Source organism: Mauremys reevesii, linkage group 1, assembly GCF_016161935.1.
Source record: "Mauremys reevesii isolate NIE-2019 linkage group 1, ASM1616193v1, whole genome shotgun sequence".
Classification (NCBI taxonomy): domain Eukaryota; kingdom Metazoa; phylum Chordata; order Testudines; family Geoemydidae; genus Mauremys; species Mauremys reevesii.
The window spans coordinates 309,632,930-309,653,544 of record NC_052623.1 but is presented as its reverse complement, the minus strand read 5'-3'; the positions used below and the strand labels follow the sequence as shown (position 1 = coordinate 309,653,544).

The 20,615-nt window shown below is 40.5% G+C and overlaps 1 protein-coding gene across 8 annotated transcripts in view; it reads left to right on the top strand.

Moving 5' to 3' along the window:
- The window catches only part of IMMP2L (inner mitochondrial membrane peptidase subunit 2), an 866,964-nt gene that overhangs the window by 718,648 nt on the left and 127,701 nt on the right, over nt 1–20,615 (top strand). For all 8 annotated transcript variants that reach the window (XM_039520123.1, XM_039520118.1, XM_039520116.1 and 5 more), the window contains one exon: nt 4,355–4,457. In XM_039520123.1, coding sequence (XP_039376057.1) covers nt 4,355–4,457 — 103 coding nt within the window. The remainder of the gene's footprint in view (nt 1–4,354; nt 4,458–20,615) is intronic.

Here is a 20,615-nt window from a genome sequence, read left to right as displayed (position 1 = left end):
CAGCTCAAGACATTTTTTGGATCTGTTAAATTATATGATTCATTAACTGAATTTTGGAAACTAATCTTTAATCAGTCCAGGCTCTGATTATGTATGTCTCTGAGTCCATTTTCAAAGAAGTGGGTTCTTACCCTGTCAACATTAGAAGAACTGCAGAAGGAACTTCCACGGAAAATAGTTCTCCCAGAGTCACTCTGTTAGCTGCCCACAAAACTATTTTAAAGTGGGATTGTTTTGGGTTTGCAATTTGTAAAATAAATAATTAATGCTTATCGTTACTTCCTACTTGTTTCCAAGCAATCTAAAGCCTGCCTAGAGTTATGTAGCCATTTTCAGTGTATCTCTTGTCACATTGTAGGTAGCTGGAAATGTGAATTAAAATTAGATGAAAAATGCAATGTAGCTTGATGAATCAATAGTTACTGAAAAGCAAATTGAAGTTAATTGCCCAATTCACTTTTTTGGTCAAGTGACAGAATCTGAGTATGAAAGAACCTTTAATTTATATATTTATAGGCTTTTCCCCAGAACACTGTAGTATCTCAGAACATCACAAACAGTAATTATCCTCATAACATCCTTGTAAAATAGAGATGTATGATTGCCTCCATTTTACCTATGGGAAACTGAGGTCACAAAAGAGATTAAGTTACTTGTCCAAGGTTGCAGAGGAAAGTCTGTGCAAAAGCCAGGAATAATCTTCAGATCTCCTTCGCCCTAACCAGATCCAGTGCATTGACTAGAAAAAAAAAACCTTTCTCCCCAAAATAAAATTATTGACCTAAGACCAGAAGTAAACATGAATACAGCCTGTACCATCATACTCTATTACACCTCAACTTGAATATATTTAACTTATCTAACTACGCTTTAATATTCTTTCCCTATTTTGGCTTTTGTTCCTTCTTCACTATTGTTAACATTAATTGTGTTTAGTATATGGCCACAATTTCACTGTTTTAGTGAAGACTGAGACAAAATTGCCATTAAACACGTCAGCCTTCTTGACGTCATCTACTATTAGTTCTCCTTCCCTGCTAAGTAGAGGGTCTACACTTCCCTTTGTCTTTCTCTTGCTCCTAATGTTGCTTTTGTTGTTGCTTTTTATGTCCCTTGCTACATGTAACTCATTTTGTGCCTTTGTGATTTTTGTCCTACATGCTTGTACTGTTCTTTTGTACTATTCTTATCACTTTGTCCATGTTTCTGCTTTATGTAGACCTTCTTTTTGATTTTCAGGTAATTAAAGAGATCTGATGCAGCCATATTGGCCTCTTACTATTCTTCCATCTTTCCTTTGCATCAGGATAGTTTTCATGTACATTTATATAAATTTTGAGTATACATGTATTACATAATGCATTTAGAATAAATGAAACATGATTTGACAAATAAAATACATATTTATTAATCGAAAAGTGATGCCTCTTTTCTTGCCTTTCCTCACCCTCCATTTTCACAGTCCCTTTTCTTTCCTTCCATATATCAGATCTTTTTATCTTTTTTTCCCTTCTTTCTCTTCACTGTGTCTCAATTTTTCTAAGACAGCCATTTCTGTGGTATTTAGGAGCTAAATGCAAAGTTTCGAGCTTCACTAGCCATGGCCCTTCCCTATAAACACTTAAATGTGGAAGAAACTTAACACACCCGAGTAAAGTTACTTCTCTGTATGGGTATTTGTACAATAATACAAAACCTCATGTTTAATTTGCAAATAAAGCAAAAAGTGTGTGGTTAGGGTTGCCAAGTGTCCGGATTTTGACTGGACTACCCTGTTGAAAAGGGACCCTGGCAGCTCTGGTCAGCACTGCCGACCAGGCTGTTTAAAGCCTGGTCGGTGGTGCTGCAGGGCTAAGGCAGGCTAGCCCTACCTGTCCTGGCATCACACTGTGCCCTGGAAGTGGCCAGCAGGTCCGGCTCCTAGGTGGGGGAGGGAGTACACGGCTCCACACTCCATTGGCTGGGAACCATGGCCAATGAGAGATGGGGGGGCGGTCCCTGCAGGCAAGAGCAGCGCACGGAGCCTCCTGCCCCCCACACCGAGGAGCCAGACCTGCTGGATGCTTCCAGGGCGCAGCACGGAGCCAGGACAGACAGGGAGCCTCCCTTAGCCCTGCTGCACCACTGACCAGGAGCCACCTGGGGTATGCTTATGCCTCAACCTCCTGCCCCAGCCCTGAGCCCCCCCAAACCCAGAGCCCCCTCCCACACCCTGAACTCCTCATCCTTGGCTCCACCCCAGGGCCCACATCCCCAGCCCAGAACCTGTACCCCTCCTGTACCCCAACCCCCTGCCTCAACCCGCAGCCCCTACCCGCACTCCAAATCCCTCAGCCCCACCCCCCAGCCTGGCGCTACCTTACCTTAGACCTTAGTCCAGCCCATGCTTTGTTGCACATTGGGCTACCCCACATTTGCCATCCTTGCCTGTCAACTGCCCTTCTCTCCAAATCTTCCCATTTCATGTTGAAGTGCTTGATGTAGTTCAGAATTGTTCATTTCCATGTTATTTGCGGTCTTCCTCTCTTTTTTCTTGCATTTTCTGGTTTCTTTTTCCATTCTCAACACATGTCCCAGCCACTGATGTCTTCTTTTGTAGATTATTTGTGAGAGGGTGCCTTGTCCAGTAAATTTTCTGACTTCTTCATTCGTCTTCCTATATCTATATGTTATTCCCAATATTCTTCTCAGATATTTGTGATGAAATGCATCCAGCTTTTGGGTATGTTTCTTGGTAAGTTGCTATGTCTCACTGCTCTATGTTGGCAGTAACAATTGCTTTGTACACATTCAGTTTTGTCTTGAGGGAGATGTTTTTGAGTTGCCAGATGGTTTTGAGTCTTCCAAATGCAGCGTTTGCCTTCCCAATTCTTCTTCTTATTTCCTCGGAACTAATACTATCTTGGCTGACGGTACTTCCAAGATACATACAATTGTCTACCTTCTCCAGTTTCTCTTCTTCAATTTTGATTCTGTCCCTATAGTCCCCATTAACATGACTTTACATTTCTTTGCATTGCATCTCAAACGTATCTTCTCCATTACTACTTTTACTTGGTTTGTACATTTTTGTAGTCTGTTTGCATCTTCACTGCTAAGAGTGATGTTGTCAGTAAAGTCTAGATCAAATAGCCTGGAATTGTTCCATTTTAGGCCATATTTATCACTGTCATATTGTTTTAATCCATAGTCGATGACTAGCATAAACAAAAAAGGAGACAAGATGGACCCCTGCCTTACACTTGATGCTGAATGGCTGCTCCCTCTTCCCCTCATCCCCAGCCCTACCCACAGAGCCTGCACCCCCAGCTGGAGCCCTCACCCCGTCCCACACTCTATTCCCCTACCCCAGCCCAGTAAAAGTGAGCGAGGGTGGGGGAGAGCGAGCCACAGAGGGAGGGAGAATGTAGTGGGAGGGGGCAGGGCCTCAGGGAAGGGGCAGGGCTAGGGTGTTTGGTTTTGTGCAATTAGAAAGTTGGTACTGGGCCGGTTGGAATTGTGAAAGATGTTGAAAATTGATGTTAAATTCCATGAATAAAATGAAACAATTTTTTGTATTCAGGTTTATGTTCTCATCCAAAAGAGTAACATGGTAGTAACAAAAGAGTAACCATCTAGTAACATGGTACTTTCTAGTTTCATTCTGGGGCACTGGTTCAGTACTGATTTGCAGCAAAGAGTGACCCCTCTTGAACCACATGAATCACTTCCTGCAGCATTTGGGCTTCCCTAACCCTAAACCTAAAGGACTGCCCAACTCAATCCTGTTTAACTTATGAAATCTGAGATCATACCCAAGGTCATATGACTGCAGGAGTCTAAATGCTAAATCTGCGACCAGCGCAGAGCTGTCTGGCTATTTTTGCTAAATGAGGTGGTGCAAACATTGCACTGCACATAGGAAATTTGCCTTAAAATATCTTCATATTTAAGTACAACATATGATCACCTGAATTTTACTGGCGTGAAAATGTGATGCTTCAAAGATTTCATTCTAATGATTATGGAAAAAAGTCAATTACATGCTAAGTCATACATTACTGTACATGTTTTTTGTTTCTTGCGGTGTTAGAGTATTTGCAAAAAGAAAACATGTTTAATAAAGAAGGACGTAATACTGGAAACACTAGCACATACGTTTAATTCTTCTCATGTAATTGGCATTCTTCTCATGTAAGTGGTACTACTCACAAGTGGTAAAATTCTGCATGCTTTAGCTGTTTTCAGGATCAGGCCCCAAGGTAATAAATAACAGGATTTTCGTCACAAAAATGTTTTATATTTATTTAATTTTTTTCACTCGTGTGTGTACATATATTTTTACACTGCTAATTGTTTTGCATCTGTCTTTTAGAACCATTGGGTACAAAAACAAGTATGTGAAAGTTCCGCATGGCCATATATGGGTGGAAGGTGATCACCACGGGCACAGCTTTGACAGTAATGCTTTTGGCCCGGTAAGTGACATTCACTATGTATCACTTTATGTTTGCAGTTGGAGAGCAATAGTATCTGATGGGTTACTCAGATAATACAGCAAGTATTCATTTCCTGTATTAGCAATCATGATTTTAGAGAGAATCCATGCACCTTGAAATGTTTCTTCTAATCAAGATGGAGGGACAGATCTTGCTCCATTCTCTTTGCACTACCTAAGTGGCAAAAATAACAGAGATTGACTTTAACTCCCTTGCAAGAAGCAGAGGGAAGAAAATTTATTTTTTGGAGGGGGGCAGTTTTGAGGGATGGGGGCAGCTGACAGATCTGTTGCCAGCTGATGCAACGTTGAGTGCCTCCCTCCCAGCAGTTCTCTCCTACTTTGGAGCCAGTGCTTCAACAGAATCAGTGGGCTGTAATGATGCACAGCAAATGTTAATTGATAAATCAATATGTTGAAGAAAGTATGAAGTAATGAACACTTTGTCTGTCTAATCAGTTCTCAATGTAAGAGACAAGGGGGATCCGGTGGACATAGTGTACTTAGATTTCCAGAAAGCCTTTGACAAGGTCCCTCACCAAAGGCTCTTATGTAAATTAAGCTGTCATGGGATAAAAGGAAAGGTCCTTTCATGGATTGAGAACTGGTTAAAGGACAGGGAACAAAGGGTAGGAATTAATGGTAAATTCTCAGAATGGAGAGGGGTAACTAGTGGTGTTCCCCAAGGGTCAGTCCTAGGACCAATCCTATTCAATTTATTCATAAAAGATCTGGAGAAAGGGGTAAACAGTGAGGTGGCAAAGTTTGCAGATGATACTAAACTGCTCAAGATAGTTAAGACCAAAGCAGATTGTGAAGAACTTCAAAAAGATCTCACAAAACTAAGCGATTGGGCAACAAAATGGCAAATGAAATTTAATGTGGATAAATGTAAAGTAATGCACATTGGAAAAAATAACCCCAACTATGCATACAACATGATGGGGGCTAATTTAGCTACAACGAGTCAGGAAAAAGATCTTGGAGTTATCGTGGATAGTTCTCTGAAGATGTCCACGCAGTGTGCAGAGGCGGTCAAAAAAGCAAACAGGATGTTAGGAATCATTAAAAAGGGGATAGAGAATAAGACTGAGAATATATTATTGCCCTTATATAAATCCATGGTACGCCCACATCTCGAATACTGTGTACAGATGTGGTCTCCTCACCTCAAAAAAGATATTCTAGCACTAGAAAAGGTTCAGAAAAGAGCAACTAAAATGATTAGGGGGTTAGAGAGGGTCCCATATGAGGAAAGATTAAAGAGGCTAGGACTCTTCAGTTTGGAAAAGAGAAGACTAAGGGGGGACATGATAGAGGTATATAAAATCATGAGTGATGTTGAGAAAGTGGATAAGGAAAAGTTATTTACTTATTCCTATAATACAAGAACTAGGGGTCACCAAATGAAATTAATAGGCAGCAGGTTTAAAACAAATAAAAGGAAGTTTTCACGCAGCGCACAGTCAACTTGTGGAACTCCTTACCTGAGGAGGTTGTGAAGGCTAGGACTATAACAATGTTTAAAAGGGGACTGGATAAATTCATGGTGGCTAAGTCCATAAATGGCTATTAGCCAGGATGGGTAAGAATGGTGTCCCTAGCCTCTGTTCGTCAGAGGATGGAGATGGATGGCAGGAGAGAGATCACTTGATCATTGCCTGTTAGGTTCACTCCCTCAGGGGCACCTGGCATTGGCCACTGTCGGTAGACAGATACTGGGCTAGATGGACCTTTGGTCTGACCCGGTACGGCCTTTCTTATGTTCTTATGTTATGTTCTTATGTTCTAAAAAAACTCACCCTAAATGGTAAGTGTCTCCAGTTGCATACAAGTATTTACAAAACAAAAGCTAAAAACTCAGATTTAGACTGCTAAAAGTATACACCTGGTCTCTGTGGAAAGACAGGATATCTTTTTCAGGGTTTTAGTTTTTTGGCTTTTTTTTTAATTGCTCACTTTGTCTGACATACAGAAATTTAGGCTCATCGTCTCTGCATTCTGCCCTGGAGATATTAATCATTTTTCTGATGTTATACATGCAGTTTTGTTTACCTATTTACTTAGAGATGATTCTGTTCTAAAATGATATAATGACGGGTTGTCATGGGAAATTCATGCCAGATTCTGCTACCCTTATTCAAGTTCTGTTAGCACTTTACATCTGAAGTAGGGCCATTGAATTTAATTAGACTAATCATGGAGTAGATACTGCTCAACTTAAGTGAGGGTGGCAGAGTTTGGCCCCAGATAATCTACCTCCAATAACGTTATGTGAAGAGAAAAACATAAGAGTATCTAAGATTCAAAGACCTCCTACCTGACTGGACCAGTGTGTTGCTATTGCCCTAATCTCTTTCACATTCCTTATAGTTTGTCTCACTATCTGCTTCAAGGGCCACATCACTTATGATTTTTTTATTCTCCCTTTCTGCTCTGACGTTTTTTTGACGGTTAATTTTAGAGTTCCTCTTTCTTTTTTTTTCTGTGCCATTAGATTTTTTTTCACTTGACCCCATGTTTGTCTCTCCCTTTCTGTATTGTTACCGGGTGTCTTTTTATCCACAGTCTCTCTCTGTGCACCCAGGATACCCACAATCCCATCCTCACCGTTTTCCTCTTACTTCTAGTATTTTGTCATGGTAGCCTCACCAGTGTAAAACTACTCTGAAATCTTTAGGCCTTGTGTTCACTAGGAAAAAGGTGTGTTCTTAACTTGTATTAGCTAGCACATGTTAAACAACATGTGGTAAAATCCTAGTGAAAACAAGGCAGTTAGTAGTTTTCACATGAGTTAGTAGGTCAAGGTACACCCTAGGCTCCCCCATTGTGTTTAACTACACCTGCTAATGCATGTGAAAATTATAAGATGCCTTTTCTCTGGGATTTACCTCATGTTTGTTACAATAAGTTAAGTTCCCAACTCTTTTCCGAGTGAATAGGCACCATCAGAGAACTACTGTGACAACTTTTGACAATGCAAGCTTTCTAGCATTCCACAAAGATGATCTTGGGATATACGTATAGAATCATTTAAAAAGTTTGTATTGGTTGAGTTAAATTTTGAGTAAGTATCAAATATAAACAGATATTTTTCTTCAGATTTAAATTATAGCGGCAGTTGAAAATATAAAGGAAAGGGTGGCAAGCATGCTCTTGTGGGATGAAATTAGCTATGAGTATTGACTAAAATCATAAATATATACATCTGCAGAAAAAGATGAAAAGCAGGCTTAGGGATGCTTTGGCTCCTATTGACTAATGTTTCACCTACATGTGTTTTGGTTGTGGAGGCAGACTTACATATGTTATGAACAGATTGGCATATCACAATGTCCATTCCTCTGCCTGACCAATTCTTGCAGGATTCTGAATATATTAGGATTGTACTCTCAAGACATTCAGAGACATATTCGTCTTCATTTTAATATCTTTTCTCTCATAAGAATTGAACAGTCGGTCAGAATGAAAAGGCTGCACAATGGCAAGAAAGGAACCCAGTGTCCTTGTTTTGTTGTAATAGAGGTTACTCCAGAGAGTAGTTAGAATGTTATCTGTGTCACACTCTAATTTGGAGGAACCAATGCATTTTCCTGGGTCAAAAGGGCCCAGTACAAAAAATTATCTTTAAGGTAGATTACATTTTAGCGCTATTTACTTTGATGCTATTCTTTTAATTACAATTATAAAAAAAGCTTATATACTATAGATAAAGTCAGACATAGTTATGTTTTGTGGATGATCATAATGAATTAAGTGGGGCATATATGGAATTACGGAATAACAGATTGAGAACAGATGTTAGAAATCATTTTTTCACTTGGAGAATAATGTGTAATGGCTTAATGGACTAGGTGATAAGACAAAAATACTGGGATCATTCAAGGGCTAATTTATATGTCATCTTTGGGGGTTATGAATCCTAAAATGTGAATGACCTTTGACAGATGATAATCATTATATAGTTTCTAAAACATTTTATCCATGATATCCTTTGGTCTTTTTGTATCTATCTGATTTTAGTACGACCAAGATCAGAATCTCAAGGCATATATAGATAATTTTCTCAAGTTTATACATTAAAATAGATTTTTTTTAACTGTAGTAAAACTATATTGCAAAAAAAGTCAAGGGAGGCTCAAAATGGCTTTATAGGTCCTTTCTGTCTAGTAGATACTTTTTCTGACTTCAGTGTAAGCATTAATTTAATTCAGACACCATCATATCTATCAACTGTGCTGAATTAGTAACATTGTATAGTATTGCTGGCCAACTACTGATTTAAATGTTAATTTAATCCAGCATGCAGGGAAGTTATTTAAGTAATGCGGTTATTGAATTTTGTTATTTAAAGAACTGCTTTGTGCAGCATAGACAAAGGCACTGCATTGTTGTTATTTTGATACTGCCTGGTTCAATCTGAGGTTTTATCTACACTGCCCCTCAGTTTGGACTACAGGAATATGAATAGCAGTACGCACCGAAGTGCTTAGCTGTAACAATCCACATAGACTCTGAAAGTGTGAACTAAAAGTTATCGTTTGGGGAGGATTATATTAATGTGAACTAGGAACCTTTTAGTTTGTGCCTGCAATCCACACAGGGGAATTACAGCACAGCACTTTGGTATGCACCGCTATTCACAACTCCACAGTCTGAACTGTGGGGCGTAAGTTTTGCAAATCATGTCTGCCATTTATAAAGGCTGAAAACAGCTATTTTAAATGTCAGGCAATAACCATGAAAAGAACTCAATGATCCTTGCCTCCTTTGCTTTGTTTTTTAATTTAAGGGATGAAAAAAATTACACAGAGAACGATTTTAGTTCAATTAGCTGGACTGCGTTAGTGATATCACTTCAATGAGCCAGTTCTCTGTTTTCAAGCTTTTAGGAGTGTAAAGCCAAACATTTATTATATCACCTTATTCTGGTTTAATTGGAATATTACAGAGACGTAATAATGCAGTGTTGGATGATATATGGTTTTGCTTTTAAGAGACTGCTTTATGTTTTTAATTCCAGTAATGCTCCTATTTAGTTGTGAGTTCATCTAAGAAATGTTTCTTGGGAAAGAATTGTGGCAGTAGTAGTACACAGTAGAAATAACAAATTCTTTCAAATTAAATAAAGACCTTGAGGATACCAGGATTCATTTTGTAAATGTACTATTTCTATAGCTACTACTTTAATTTTCAGAATGTTTCCCAGCTTGGGATCTGAAAGTGCTTTACACAATTAAAGCCTGATAGAATGCCCATTGAAGTTAATGGTACTTGTTCAACTGACTTTCATAATGAGCCTACACATAGATGGCATCACAGAGACTTGTGTGATAATACGCATGACTGGAATCAGGGGCGGCTCTAGCCATTTCGCCGCCCCAAGCACAGCGGCATGCCGCGAGGGGGGCTCTGCCGGTCACCGGTCCCGCGGCTCCGGTGGACCTCCCGCAGACGTGCCTGCGGAGGGTCCGCTGGTCCCGTGGCTCCAGTGGACCTCCTGCAGGAGTGCCTGCGGATGGTCCTCCGAAGCCACGGGACCAGCGGACCCTCTGCAGGCATACCTGCGGGAGGTCCACCGGAGCCGCCTGCTGCCCTCCCGGCGACCGGCAGAGTGACCCCCGCGGCATGCCGCCCCAAGCACGCCCTTGGCGTGCTGGGGCCTGGAGCCACCCCTGACTGGAATATTGGTGTAGAAGGGTACAGCTTGCTCAGGAAGGACAGGCAGGGGAAAAAGGAAGGAAGTGTTGCCTTGTATATTAAAAAATGTATACACTTGGACTGAGGTTGAGATGGAAATAGGAGACAGACTTGTTGAAAGTCTCTGGGAAAGGATAAAAGAGGTAAAAAAACCATGGTCATGGTAGGGGTCTACTACAGACCACCTAACCAGGAAAAAGAGATGAATGAGGCTTTTTTAAAAAACAATTAACAAAATCATCCAAAGCACAGGACTTCAGGTAATGGGGAACTTCAACTACTCAGACATCTGTTGGGAAAATAGCATGGCACAGATTATCCAACAAGTTCTTCAAATATATTGTAGAAAATTTTTTATTTCGGAAGGTGGAGGAAGCGATTTTGGGGAGAGGCTCTTCTAGATTTGATTTTGACAAATAGAGAGGAACTGGTTGAGAATTTGAAAGTGGAAGGCAGCTTGGGTGAAAGTGATCATGAAATGGTAGAGTTGATGATTCTAAGGAATGGTAAGAGAGAGAACAGCAAAATAAAGACAGTGGATTTCAAGAAAGCAGACTTCAGCAAACTCAGGGAGTTGGTAGATAAGATCCCATGGGAAGCAAGTCTAAGGGGAAAAACAATTAAAGACAGTTGGTAGTTTTTCAAAGAGACAGTATTAACGGCAAAAGAGGAAACTATTCCATTGTGTGGGAAAGATAGGAAGTATGGCAAGAGACCACCCTGGCTTAACCAGGAGATCTTCAATGATCTAAAAATAAAAAAAAAAAGTCCTACAAAAAGTAGAAACTAAGTCAAATTACAAAGGATGAATATAAACAAATAACCCAAGGATGTAGGAACAAAATTTGGAATGCCAAGGCACAAAACAAGATCAAACTAGCTAGAGACATAAAGGGTAACAAGAAAACATTCTACAAATACATTAGAAGCAAGAGGAAATCCAAGTACAGGGTAGGTCCGTTACTCAATGGGCGGAGGGGGAGGAATAATAACAGAAAATGTGGAAATGGCAGAGGTGCTTAATGATTTCTTTGTTTTAGTTTTCACCAAGAAGATTGGTGGTGATTGGATGTCTAATATAGTGAATGTCTGTGAAAATTAGGTAGGATGGGAGGCTAAAATAGTAAAAGAAGAAGTTAAAAATTACTTAGACAAGTTAAGTATCAGAGGGGTAGCCGTGTTAGTCTGGATCTGTAAAAGCAGCAAAGAATCCTGTGGCACCTTATAGACTAACAGACATATTGGAGCATGAGCTTTTGTGGGTGAATACCCACTTTGTCGGATGCATGTAGTGGAAATTTCCAGAGGCAGATATAAATATGCAAGCAAGAATCAGGCTAGAGATAACGAGATTAGTTCAATCAGGGAGGAGGAGGCCCTCTTCTAGCAGTTGAGGTGTGAACACCAAGGGAGGAGAAACTGCTTTTGTAGTTTGCTAGCCATTCACAGTCTTTGTTTAGGAAGATAGTTTTCCTGAGCAGCAACAACAGAAGCAGGCACTGAAGTTATTCACGGGGGATCTGTGCTGATGGGCCCGGCTGGCATGTCGGGGCCAGGGCACCACTCCACCCTCAGGCGCCCGGCTCCATGGTGCCCACAGAGCTCTACCTGCATTATTGTCTTCTATATTTCTGCACATGGCTGTGTGTGTGTGTGTGTGTCTGAGGGCATATCCCATGGTACTTTCTGTTGAGATCCTCTATGATTATTTGGGGAGAATTGTGTGAAGGAATGGGAGAGCTATGAGCAATTGAATGAATTAGCCAGCAATCTCACTGCAAAGTAGGTGGGTTCCAAACCAAGTTAAACTGGAGTCCAGGTTCTAACCCACGTCCTAACTGAGTAAACTAACTCAGCCTTAAAACACCTTCAAATCCAGGTGCAGGGTTGAGCTAAACCCCAGGTAAGAGCCTGGGTTAACTGCAGTGAAGACATACCCTCCAGTCATATTTTCAACATGACACTACTATTCCTCTAATGTGCCTACTTTCTAAAACCTAATCCAGTTGGACTGGGATCTGACCTCAGTATATTTTTATTTACTGTAGATTTTAAATTTGTAAACTGCAAATGAGTAGATTAGGACAACTGTAAAGACTAACATCTTTAACATTGTAAACACCAGTGATTGTCCAAGTAAACAGTGCTGTGATGCAAGTTCATAGGGGAAGCCTGTCTGAAATGCACTTTCTTGTCTTCCTTCCTTCCTGTTCCTTCTTCTTTCAACTGCATCCATCTGTGGATTAGAAAACACAATAAAGATTTTTAGAAAGAGATGATTCAAAACGATTGAATATGCTAAATTTAATTATTTGGATTTTCATTTCAAAGGAAAGTCATCAACTCTTTGGGCCATATGATGGAGAGAAGACTTAACTGTTAGTCCTCTCTGGCCAGATTTGTGTTGATTTAGTATCTTACTTGACAAGTGAGAAGTGTCACAGCATGAATAAAGGTGACAGAATCTGGCCATGTATAATTTGCTTAGTAAATTGACTCAAAATATTTACTCCTGTAATGATAAAATCTGAAACCTGATAGAGACAGAGGAGCAATTCATGCTCTCTGGTAAAGGAAATATTCTAGCCCAGAGGTTTTCAGACTGTGAGGATGACCTTCCTAGGGATGCTTGACCTCTTCTAGGAAGGTTCAAGCAACCTCAGGGAAAACTGAGGGAAAGTACTACTGTTGTTGTTACTGCTTATGTCTTAGCAAAAGTACAACCCCATGTTTGCTAAGACAAAAGTGTAAATGATCTTGATTATGGTTTTGCCATATATATCCTCTTTAATTGGAAGAACTGCAGAGCCATTTAGAAGCTATATACTGGTGTGAAGATCACTTCATCAGCCCTGAAATGCAGCTGTTTGTACGGTAAAGGTGGCAATTGTTTAACAGCACACAGCAGCACTGCACAATCATAGAATCTCAGGGTTGGAAGGGACCTCAGGAGGTCATCTAGTCCAACCCCCTGCTCAAAGCAGGACCAAACCCAACTATAGTGAAGTGCACTGAGTTCAGATGGAATTGCGAAGGGAATGTATACAGGCAGAATGTAATCTCTCCAAATGGAATTTTGCCAGACATTTGAAGTGGATGGTGCCCCAAAGTAGATGAGGAGGGATTGGGATCATCTGGTCCCCCATACTATATAGTAAGGAATAATATGTTACTACAAATGGGTATAGCAGCAGATACACAGTCTTTCTGCTCCTGGTGCTTCTTCTGGATTTGTGCTCATCTATGCTACTCCCAATTTAGGACTGTGCCTACAGAGCACAATTGAACCACTAGGAAGAAGTGTGTCTCCTACACTTCTTTCTGCAGCTCCTAGAACTGAAGTTAGAAGGTGGTACCAGAAATTAGTTCACTGCAGGGCCAGTGCAAGGAAGTTTCGCACCCTAGGCGATACTTCCACCTTGCGCCACCCCCCCACCCAGTAACCCTGCACCCCCGCGGCAGCTAACCCAGCCCCCACCCGTGGAGCCCGCCACCCACCTTTGCCCGGGGAACCCCCCCCGCAGCAGCTACCCCACCTCTGCAGCTAACCCTGCTCGGGGAGATACTCCCCCCTGAGGCAGCTAACCCCGCCTGGGAAGACTCCCTCCCCCCGCGGCAGCTAACCCCGCCTGGGGAGCCCGCCCCAGCTCACCTCTGCTCCACCTCCTCCGCTGAGCACCCTCGTGCCACTCTAATTCTCTTCCCCTCCCAGGCTTGCGGCGCCGATTGGAGGAGAATTAGAGCGGGGGCTGTGTGCTTAGCGGAGGAGGTGGAGTGGAGGTGAGCTGGGGCGGGGAGCGGTTCCCCTGTGCACCCCCCCTCCTCGCGCCAGCTCATCTACACTCCACCTCCTCACCTGAGTGGGCTTTTAGGCGCCCCCAACCACTAGGCACCCTAGGCGGCTGCCTAGTTTGCCTAAATGGTTGCACTGGCCCTGGTTCACTGTAACATCAGGCAGTGTCTCTGATATACTATAAAAGAAATTTTGAACAGAATGCATAAATATACTGCCAGTGGTTTCCCATTATGTTTATATTGGCCCTTGAATGAAGATACAAAAGCAAAATTCTCTATCAGAAAAAGAATTTTGTGTATGGAGGGTGAGGTGACAATAGAGACTGTGGTATGTGTGCACAGCCTGAAATTATTGTAAAAGTCTATGATAGATAAAGTGTACAGTACATTATGCATTATGACTGTGAAGCTAAATATGCCTGGAAGGATACATACTAGTGCCCATATGTGGCAAGCATGTACTGTTTATTTAGCCACTAAAGAACCATTCCCTTTCCAGAAGTTTTCATATTTCTTCTTAGCATTTCCTTATCTATGTTACAAGTACAAAAACAGAGGACTGTAGTGGAGAAATTTTTGAATAAGTAATATGTTTTAACAAAATCTCAAATAAGAAGCCACATCCATGATTTTTATTTCAGGTGTGCAATTCAAAGCAGTCCTAGGACAATGCGAAAGGAAAATCTTTTTTTAAAGCTTTGTGGTTAGTTTTTGTTAAAAGATTGGTTTCTTCAGACTGAATTCTACACTACATTGCTTAGTGCTGCTCTGCAAAGATTTGATTCAGCCTTCACTTACTTATGTGACTTACAATGAAATAAGGGAGTCTAGGGATAGCCCTTAAAATAAGGGACAGGTGGTCACCCTAAGAGACAAATCAGTAAAATAAAAAGCAGTTCCTTGAAGTAAGGGCTGGGTGGTCATCCTATGTCATGTTGTCAGAAATGTATATTTAATGACAGTGGGTTAAAAGCAAAACATTAGTGAAATATGTGGTCCACTGTTAATATAGAATTAGCAATGTTAATAGTTGTATAAATTGTGTTTCTTTTAAAGGAATGAGAAAAAATGTTCCCAAATATGAACAAATTGGCTTAATGTAGGGAGAATTGGTAGTAATACAATACTTTCATTCAACTTTTTTCTCTGAGCAAGAATATTGATGCAAACAGTCTTGCAAAGTTCTTTCTGTAATGGTTTGTGTGATTTAAAATTATGATGTATAGTGGTTGCCCTCAATGTTTTTTCCATTCTGAAAGGTTCTATTGGGAGAAAATTGCTGGAACCTCTTCTGTACATCACAGAGATGTTGTGAGGATAAATGCATTAATCTTTGTTGTGAGGCACTCTCACACTATGATTGTAGGAACCATTTAAGATAGAGCAGGTAACATTCCTGAAAATGACAGAAGAAACTTAATATGTTTGACTGTGATACTTGATGATAAAAAAAATTGCTATTAAGTGTGAGCAAGTTTGGAAGAAAAGAGGGAAGGAAGAATTTGACTGATCCTTCATGCTTGCTGACAGAATTTCCAGTTTGAGGAGCCATGACCAAACCATTTGGAAAGCTGCATAAACCACAGTAGTTCAGAGATGAATTCATTCACTCCTGATAAAAGGTTTAAGGTTTTACATGTATAGTATTTTCTAGGAAACAGCAGGAACAGGTTTAAGTTTGAAAAACTGAAAGATTTTGTAAGCAATGTTGCTTCTTGTAAAATCCATCTGAAGTGCTGTTGATGTTACTGTGTTCATGTATATCCAAACATACCAGATGGGTTGTGTTCAGTGTATTGATGCTTTATGCCCAGATTACTGAGGTTTCACGGGCCTGTTTTTAGTTAAGTGTTAATTACTTTATAAGATTATGTTCTTTCTTGTTTATAAAGTATCACATACAATTATGTTGCAGTACAGATAAGTAACAATGAAAAATAAACATTCCTCTGACATACAAAGATACTTATTTTATGTGTTGTGAAAAAACAGCTTCTGTGTTGGAAAAGGTTATTAAACTGATCATACTGTTCAATTAATTCATTGCCCAGGGGACTCCAAGGAAAAAATGTCACAGCCAGTGCTTAATTGGTAATGAAAGAGGTGCCAAGGCTCAAGCAATGATTTAATTTTAAATTTTAAACTTGTTATGACATTGAATGTGTGGCAGTTACTGTAATTAACAACACGTTCAGTCATAAAAAAGTTTATTTGAAAGAGTAGCTTACTGTACATATTAGTATTTAGATGTTCACAACCACATATTTTACCAGAGATATAACCAAGGTGGGGTGAGCAGGACAGCCACAGGGTGCAAAGCCGGTGGGGAGAGGACATGCAGCTGTCCCCCAGCGTTTGAAACAAGACAATCACTATGCTCTGGAATGAATTCGCACAGGAAAATGAAAAAAGACAAAAACACCCTATATCCTCTGGGTGAACATTTTTTTCACAAAGAGATCACTCCATATCTGACCTCTTAATCCTCATCTTCAAAGAAAACCTGCACAATACCTTCAAAAGATGAGTCTGGGAATTAGTCATAACTTTGCTAGGCACTGAATATCATGGACTTAATAAAGACACTAGTTTTATGGCTCATCACAACAATCTGTAACTTATTAACCCTCCTTTGTCCTACAGCTGTAGAAGTGTTAGCTGTCCACTTCACCTTGAATGGTCTGTTGCGACATGTGCTAATTCCTTATGCTAAACAATCTGTTCTACCTTGTATTTAGCTCTTACACACTGAATATCTTTCCCAGTCTTGAAGAAGAGCTCTGTGTATGCTTGAAAGCTTGTTTCTTTCACCAACTGAGTTTGGCCCAATAAAAGATGTTACCTCACCCACCTTGTGTTGCTAACATTGTTTATAGTTATTTTTGTTCATTTGGCCTCAGGACTTTCAGTGCTTACAAATTAACCTTTGTCAGAGATTTCAAATAAATGTAATTTTCAGTGAGGGGATCATCTCATTCAGTCATGGACCAGTGCCAAAAATTCTCACTGTCCAATCAGGGAAACAGCAAGAGGTTTAAAACTCTGACGACCCTTGAGAGCTACCAATGAGTGCTGTGTTCAAACTGGGAATCTTATTTTATCGAGGTTCTTGTGGGATTAAACTTGTTCATATTGTGGACCACATTTTAGAAGTGTACTCCTCCCCTCCCATTTATGGTCACGTACCACTCTGTGACAACAGCACTTCCTTACCTTCCTTACTAGTGTCTTTATTACCTGGAAGTATTTAATGTATGTTTAGCTGCCTTTTAATGCAATTTAGCATTTGGACTCCTAGAAGAGAACCTCTCTACAGATCACTAACATATACTCTCTACAACTGTTTGATAACCACAGGTATATAGCATTTATTTCTGAGCTTGGCACATTGCAGGATTTTGAAATATAAAATTGCATTGCTCTAATTACTAACTTTCTTTCTTCCTTCATCCACTTCAGTGCCAATGTGATTTTAGTGAGCATTGTCTTGAAAACCACTAGTAGTAGCACTATGTATGAGAGCTGTAGCTTTATACCCTCTGGAAGCAGGAGAGCCACCTTACACGTGGTATGAAGCAGGAGCTGGTTATCCTTGCGGGTTTGTGAGATATCAGCTGCTGAAGTCCCATCAGATTGAAATGAGGGGGAGGGGGAGAACCAAGATGATATAAAAATTATGTGATTTTAAGGTTTAATATTCCTCAACCTACTGGGCTAGAATCCCTGTAGGCTACTACAAATATGCTAAGGCCAGTACTGCTGCTGGACTAGTAATTAGAAAGAGAAAAAAAAGACATTTTGCTATCACCTGTCATGACAGATAATATAAATTGGTGGAAGTGGCATGCCCAGTTATATTAATAGTGAAAATCTGTTTGTTCATGGCAATCAAAACAAAAAAAGGGATCCTTCAAATTCATATAACGGTAAAAGTGATTTATCTAGTATTTCCTTAAGGAGACACTCCATTGCATTTCTTAATAGTAGAGTAAATGATCCCTATAATCATTGCTTTCCACCCTTTGGAGTAGAGTATGCTAAGTGGTACTTCCGCCATATTGCACCTTTTTGGAATTTATTAAACACTTTTAATGTATGGATTCCAGACATGTTCTTTGTAGAATATAGCTTTTTGATTGGCATGTAGCCAAGTCAAAAAGTTGAAGAGCTATAGGTTTCCACAATGTTGCTAGCACACTCAGGTTCCACTGTAGTTAAGCTAGTTGAAAATTTTGAAGTAGGACTGAAAGCTCACCACATACAATGCTAGCAGTTTAGAGCATTCAGTTTTGTGTTGTGCCAGGGAAGATTGATATATTTTGTTTTAATACCAATGGTTAGTTATATAGCTTAAAACTTCAGATAACTGCATTTTTCTAAGATTGGGATTTGTATAATTTAGGTGCCAAAATGATAGACTGCTGATCTGCTCTATAACAGATTTGAAACTAGTATCTAACATTGATTTTTGGTCATGTACATGCTATATCTAATATAAGACAGGAAGCATAAGATAAAAACAAGGTGTAGTACACTGAAAGAAGAGTAGAATCAGAAAAAGTAACTGTCTACAAAATTTCCTAAAACTGTTGCTTGGAAAGTTTGACCTATATGGCTTGCATTTCTGTGATAGCTAACTTCAAATCTCACTGACAGGCATCTTTGTGGGACAGTTTTTACATGAGGAAGAACTGTTTTTCACAATTTGCTAGGTTGATGCAGTTCATAATCTTGTTCCAAACTCTCTGGTTGATTTTATCTGCCTTTTGGATTTTAACTGACAAAAAAGTAGTGTTCAGTGTAACCTTTTTGGCCAACAACACAGATTTTTTTTCTTGGCATTTGAAAATGCAGAGCATGCCTCTTGTTCTCACCAAGAGATGATAGCTGCAGAGGCTATGAATGCAGAAGGATTTAGGTCTTTGGGAATTCAGTAGGAGGACTATCAGTATGAGCAGGATGGATTTAGGCAGTGTGACAAAGTTCCTCCTCTACCTTGGTGGGTCCTGCACTTATTGGCTGATTTGCTTGCCTCACAGATTCACCATGTGGGTCAGGAAACAGCCCAGAGACCTTCCCCTCTGGTAGAAGCCACAGTCCAGGTCAATTCCTCCTGTGTCTTATCAGGAGTTGGGAGGTTTGGGGGGAACCCGGGCCCACTCTCTACTCTGGGTTCCAACCCAAGGCCCTGTGGACTACAGCTGTCTAGAGTGCCTCCTGGTACAGCTGTGTGACAGCTACAACTCCCTGGGCTACTTCCCATGGCCTCCTCCCAACACCTTCTTCATCCTCACCACAGGACCTTTCTCCTGGTGCCTGACAATGCTTGTACTCCTCAGTCTTCCACCAATATGTCTTCTCACTCTCAGCTCCTCGTGCCTTTTGCTCCCAGCTCCTTGCATGCATGCCCCAAACTGAAGTGAGGTCGTTTTTAAACTCAGGTGCCCTGATTAGCTAGCCTGTCCTAATTGATTCTAGCAGTTTCTTAATTGGTTCCAGGTGTTTTAATTATCCTGCCTGTCTTAATTGGTTCTAGCAGGTTCCTGATTACTCTAGTGCAGCCCCTGCTCTGGTCTCTCAAGGAACAGAAAATTACTCATCCAATGACCAGTATATTTGCCCTCTACCAGACACCTGTACCCCACTGGTCTGGGTCTGTCACAGCAGGTATATTAAGAGAAAGCTACCTGATTCCAAGCACTTCATGCCAGTGATGTATTGATGATTTTTGAAATGCAGATGGTCTAGGTTCACCCACTGAAATGAAAATTTTAAAAACGAATTCCTGGATAGGGGCAAATTGCAGGCTATATGTGTTATGGTGATCCATAAAGCTCTCACAAACAGCTCCAGTTGACACAGTAGCTCACAATGAATGGAAAAGTGGGAGGAGGAGGAAAATAGATGCCATGGAAAGAAGATAAATTACTGGAAGTTTTGAAGTCCAAATACAACCCTTTGGAAACTAGCTAGTCCCTGACTGGGTGTCAACTGGATACTTCCAAGTTTGCTGGGTGGCCACTTGTGTACATCATGACCTGTCTAATTTTCACTTTTATAGCAAATTGTAGCAAGCCACTGGAGGAGGGGATGAAGTATTCTGACAGCTGGCTGAGGGAACTGTGTGGCAGGCTGGGAGGTGGAAGAGAGCCTGTTGGAAGGAGAAAGGAGGGAATAACAGCTGACTGGAAGCCAGGGTTCCTGCTTGTTGGGGATAGGAAGGAAGTGAGAAGGGTACTCAAACTGAAGGGGAGCGTGAAAGTATACTTTAGTACTTTAAGATAAGCGTATGTGTGGTTCTCCTTCCCAAACTCTACAAATTTGTAACATTGATGCAAAGTAGATATATTTTTAGTGCCAAAGAATAAAACTTTTCCTGCTTTCTTTCCCTGTATCTTTCAATTTCACATACTCTTTTTTTTATTTTTAGTCTTCGTATATTGTATTAGGAACTTTGTTGCTTGCATTCAGATCAGTTAAAAGTGTCTTCTAAACGGACTTTGCTCTTTACATCTAAGTAATGTGAAGCCTAGTCTTTTAGTTCCATTATACTCTAAGGTGCTTTGTGATGGCTAATACAGGGCAACCTGGTAACTTGTACAAAGGATTCTTCGACCTGAAGGTACGAGGACACTTTCAGCTG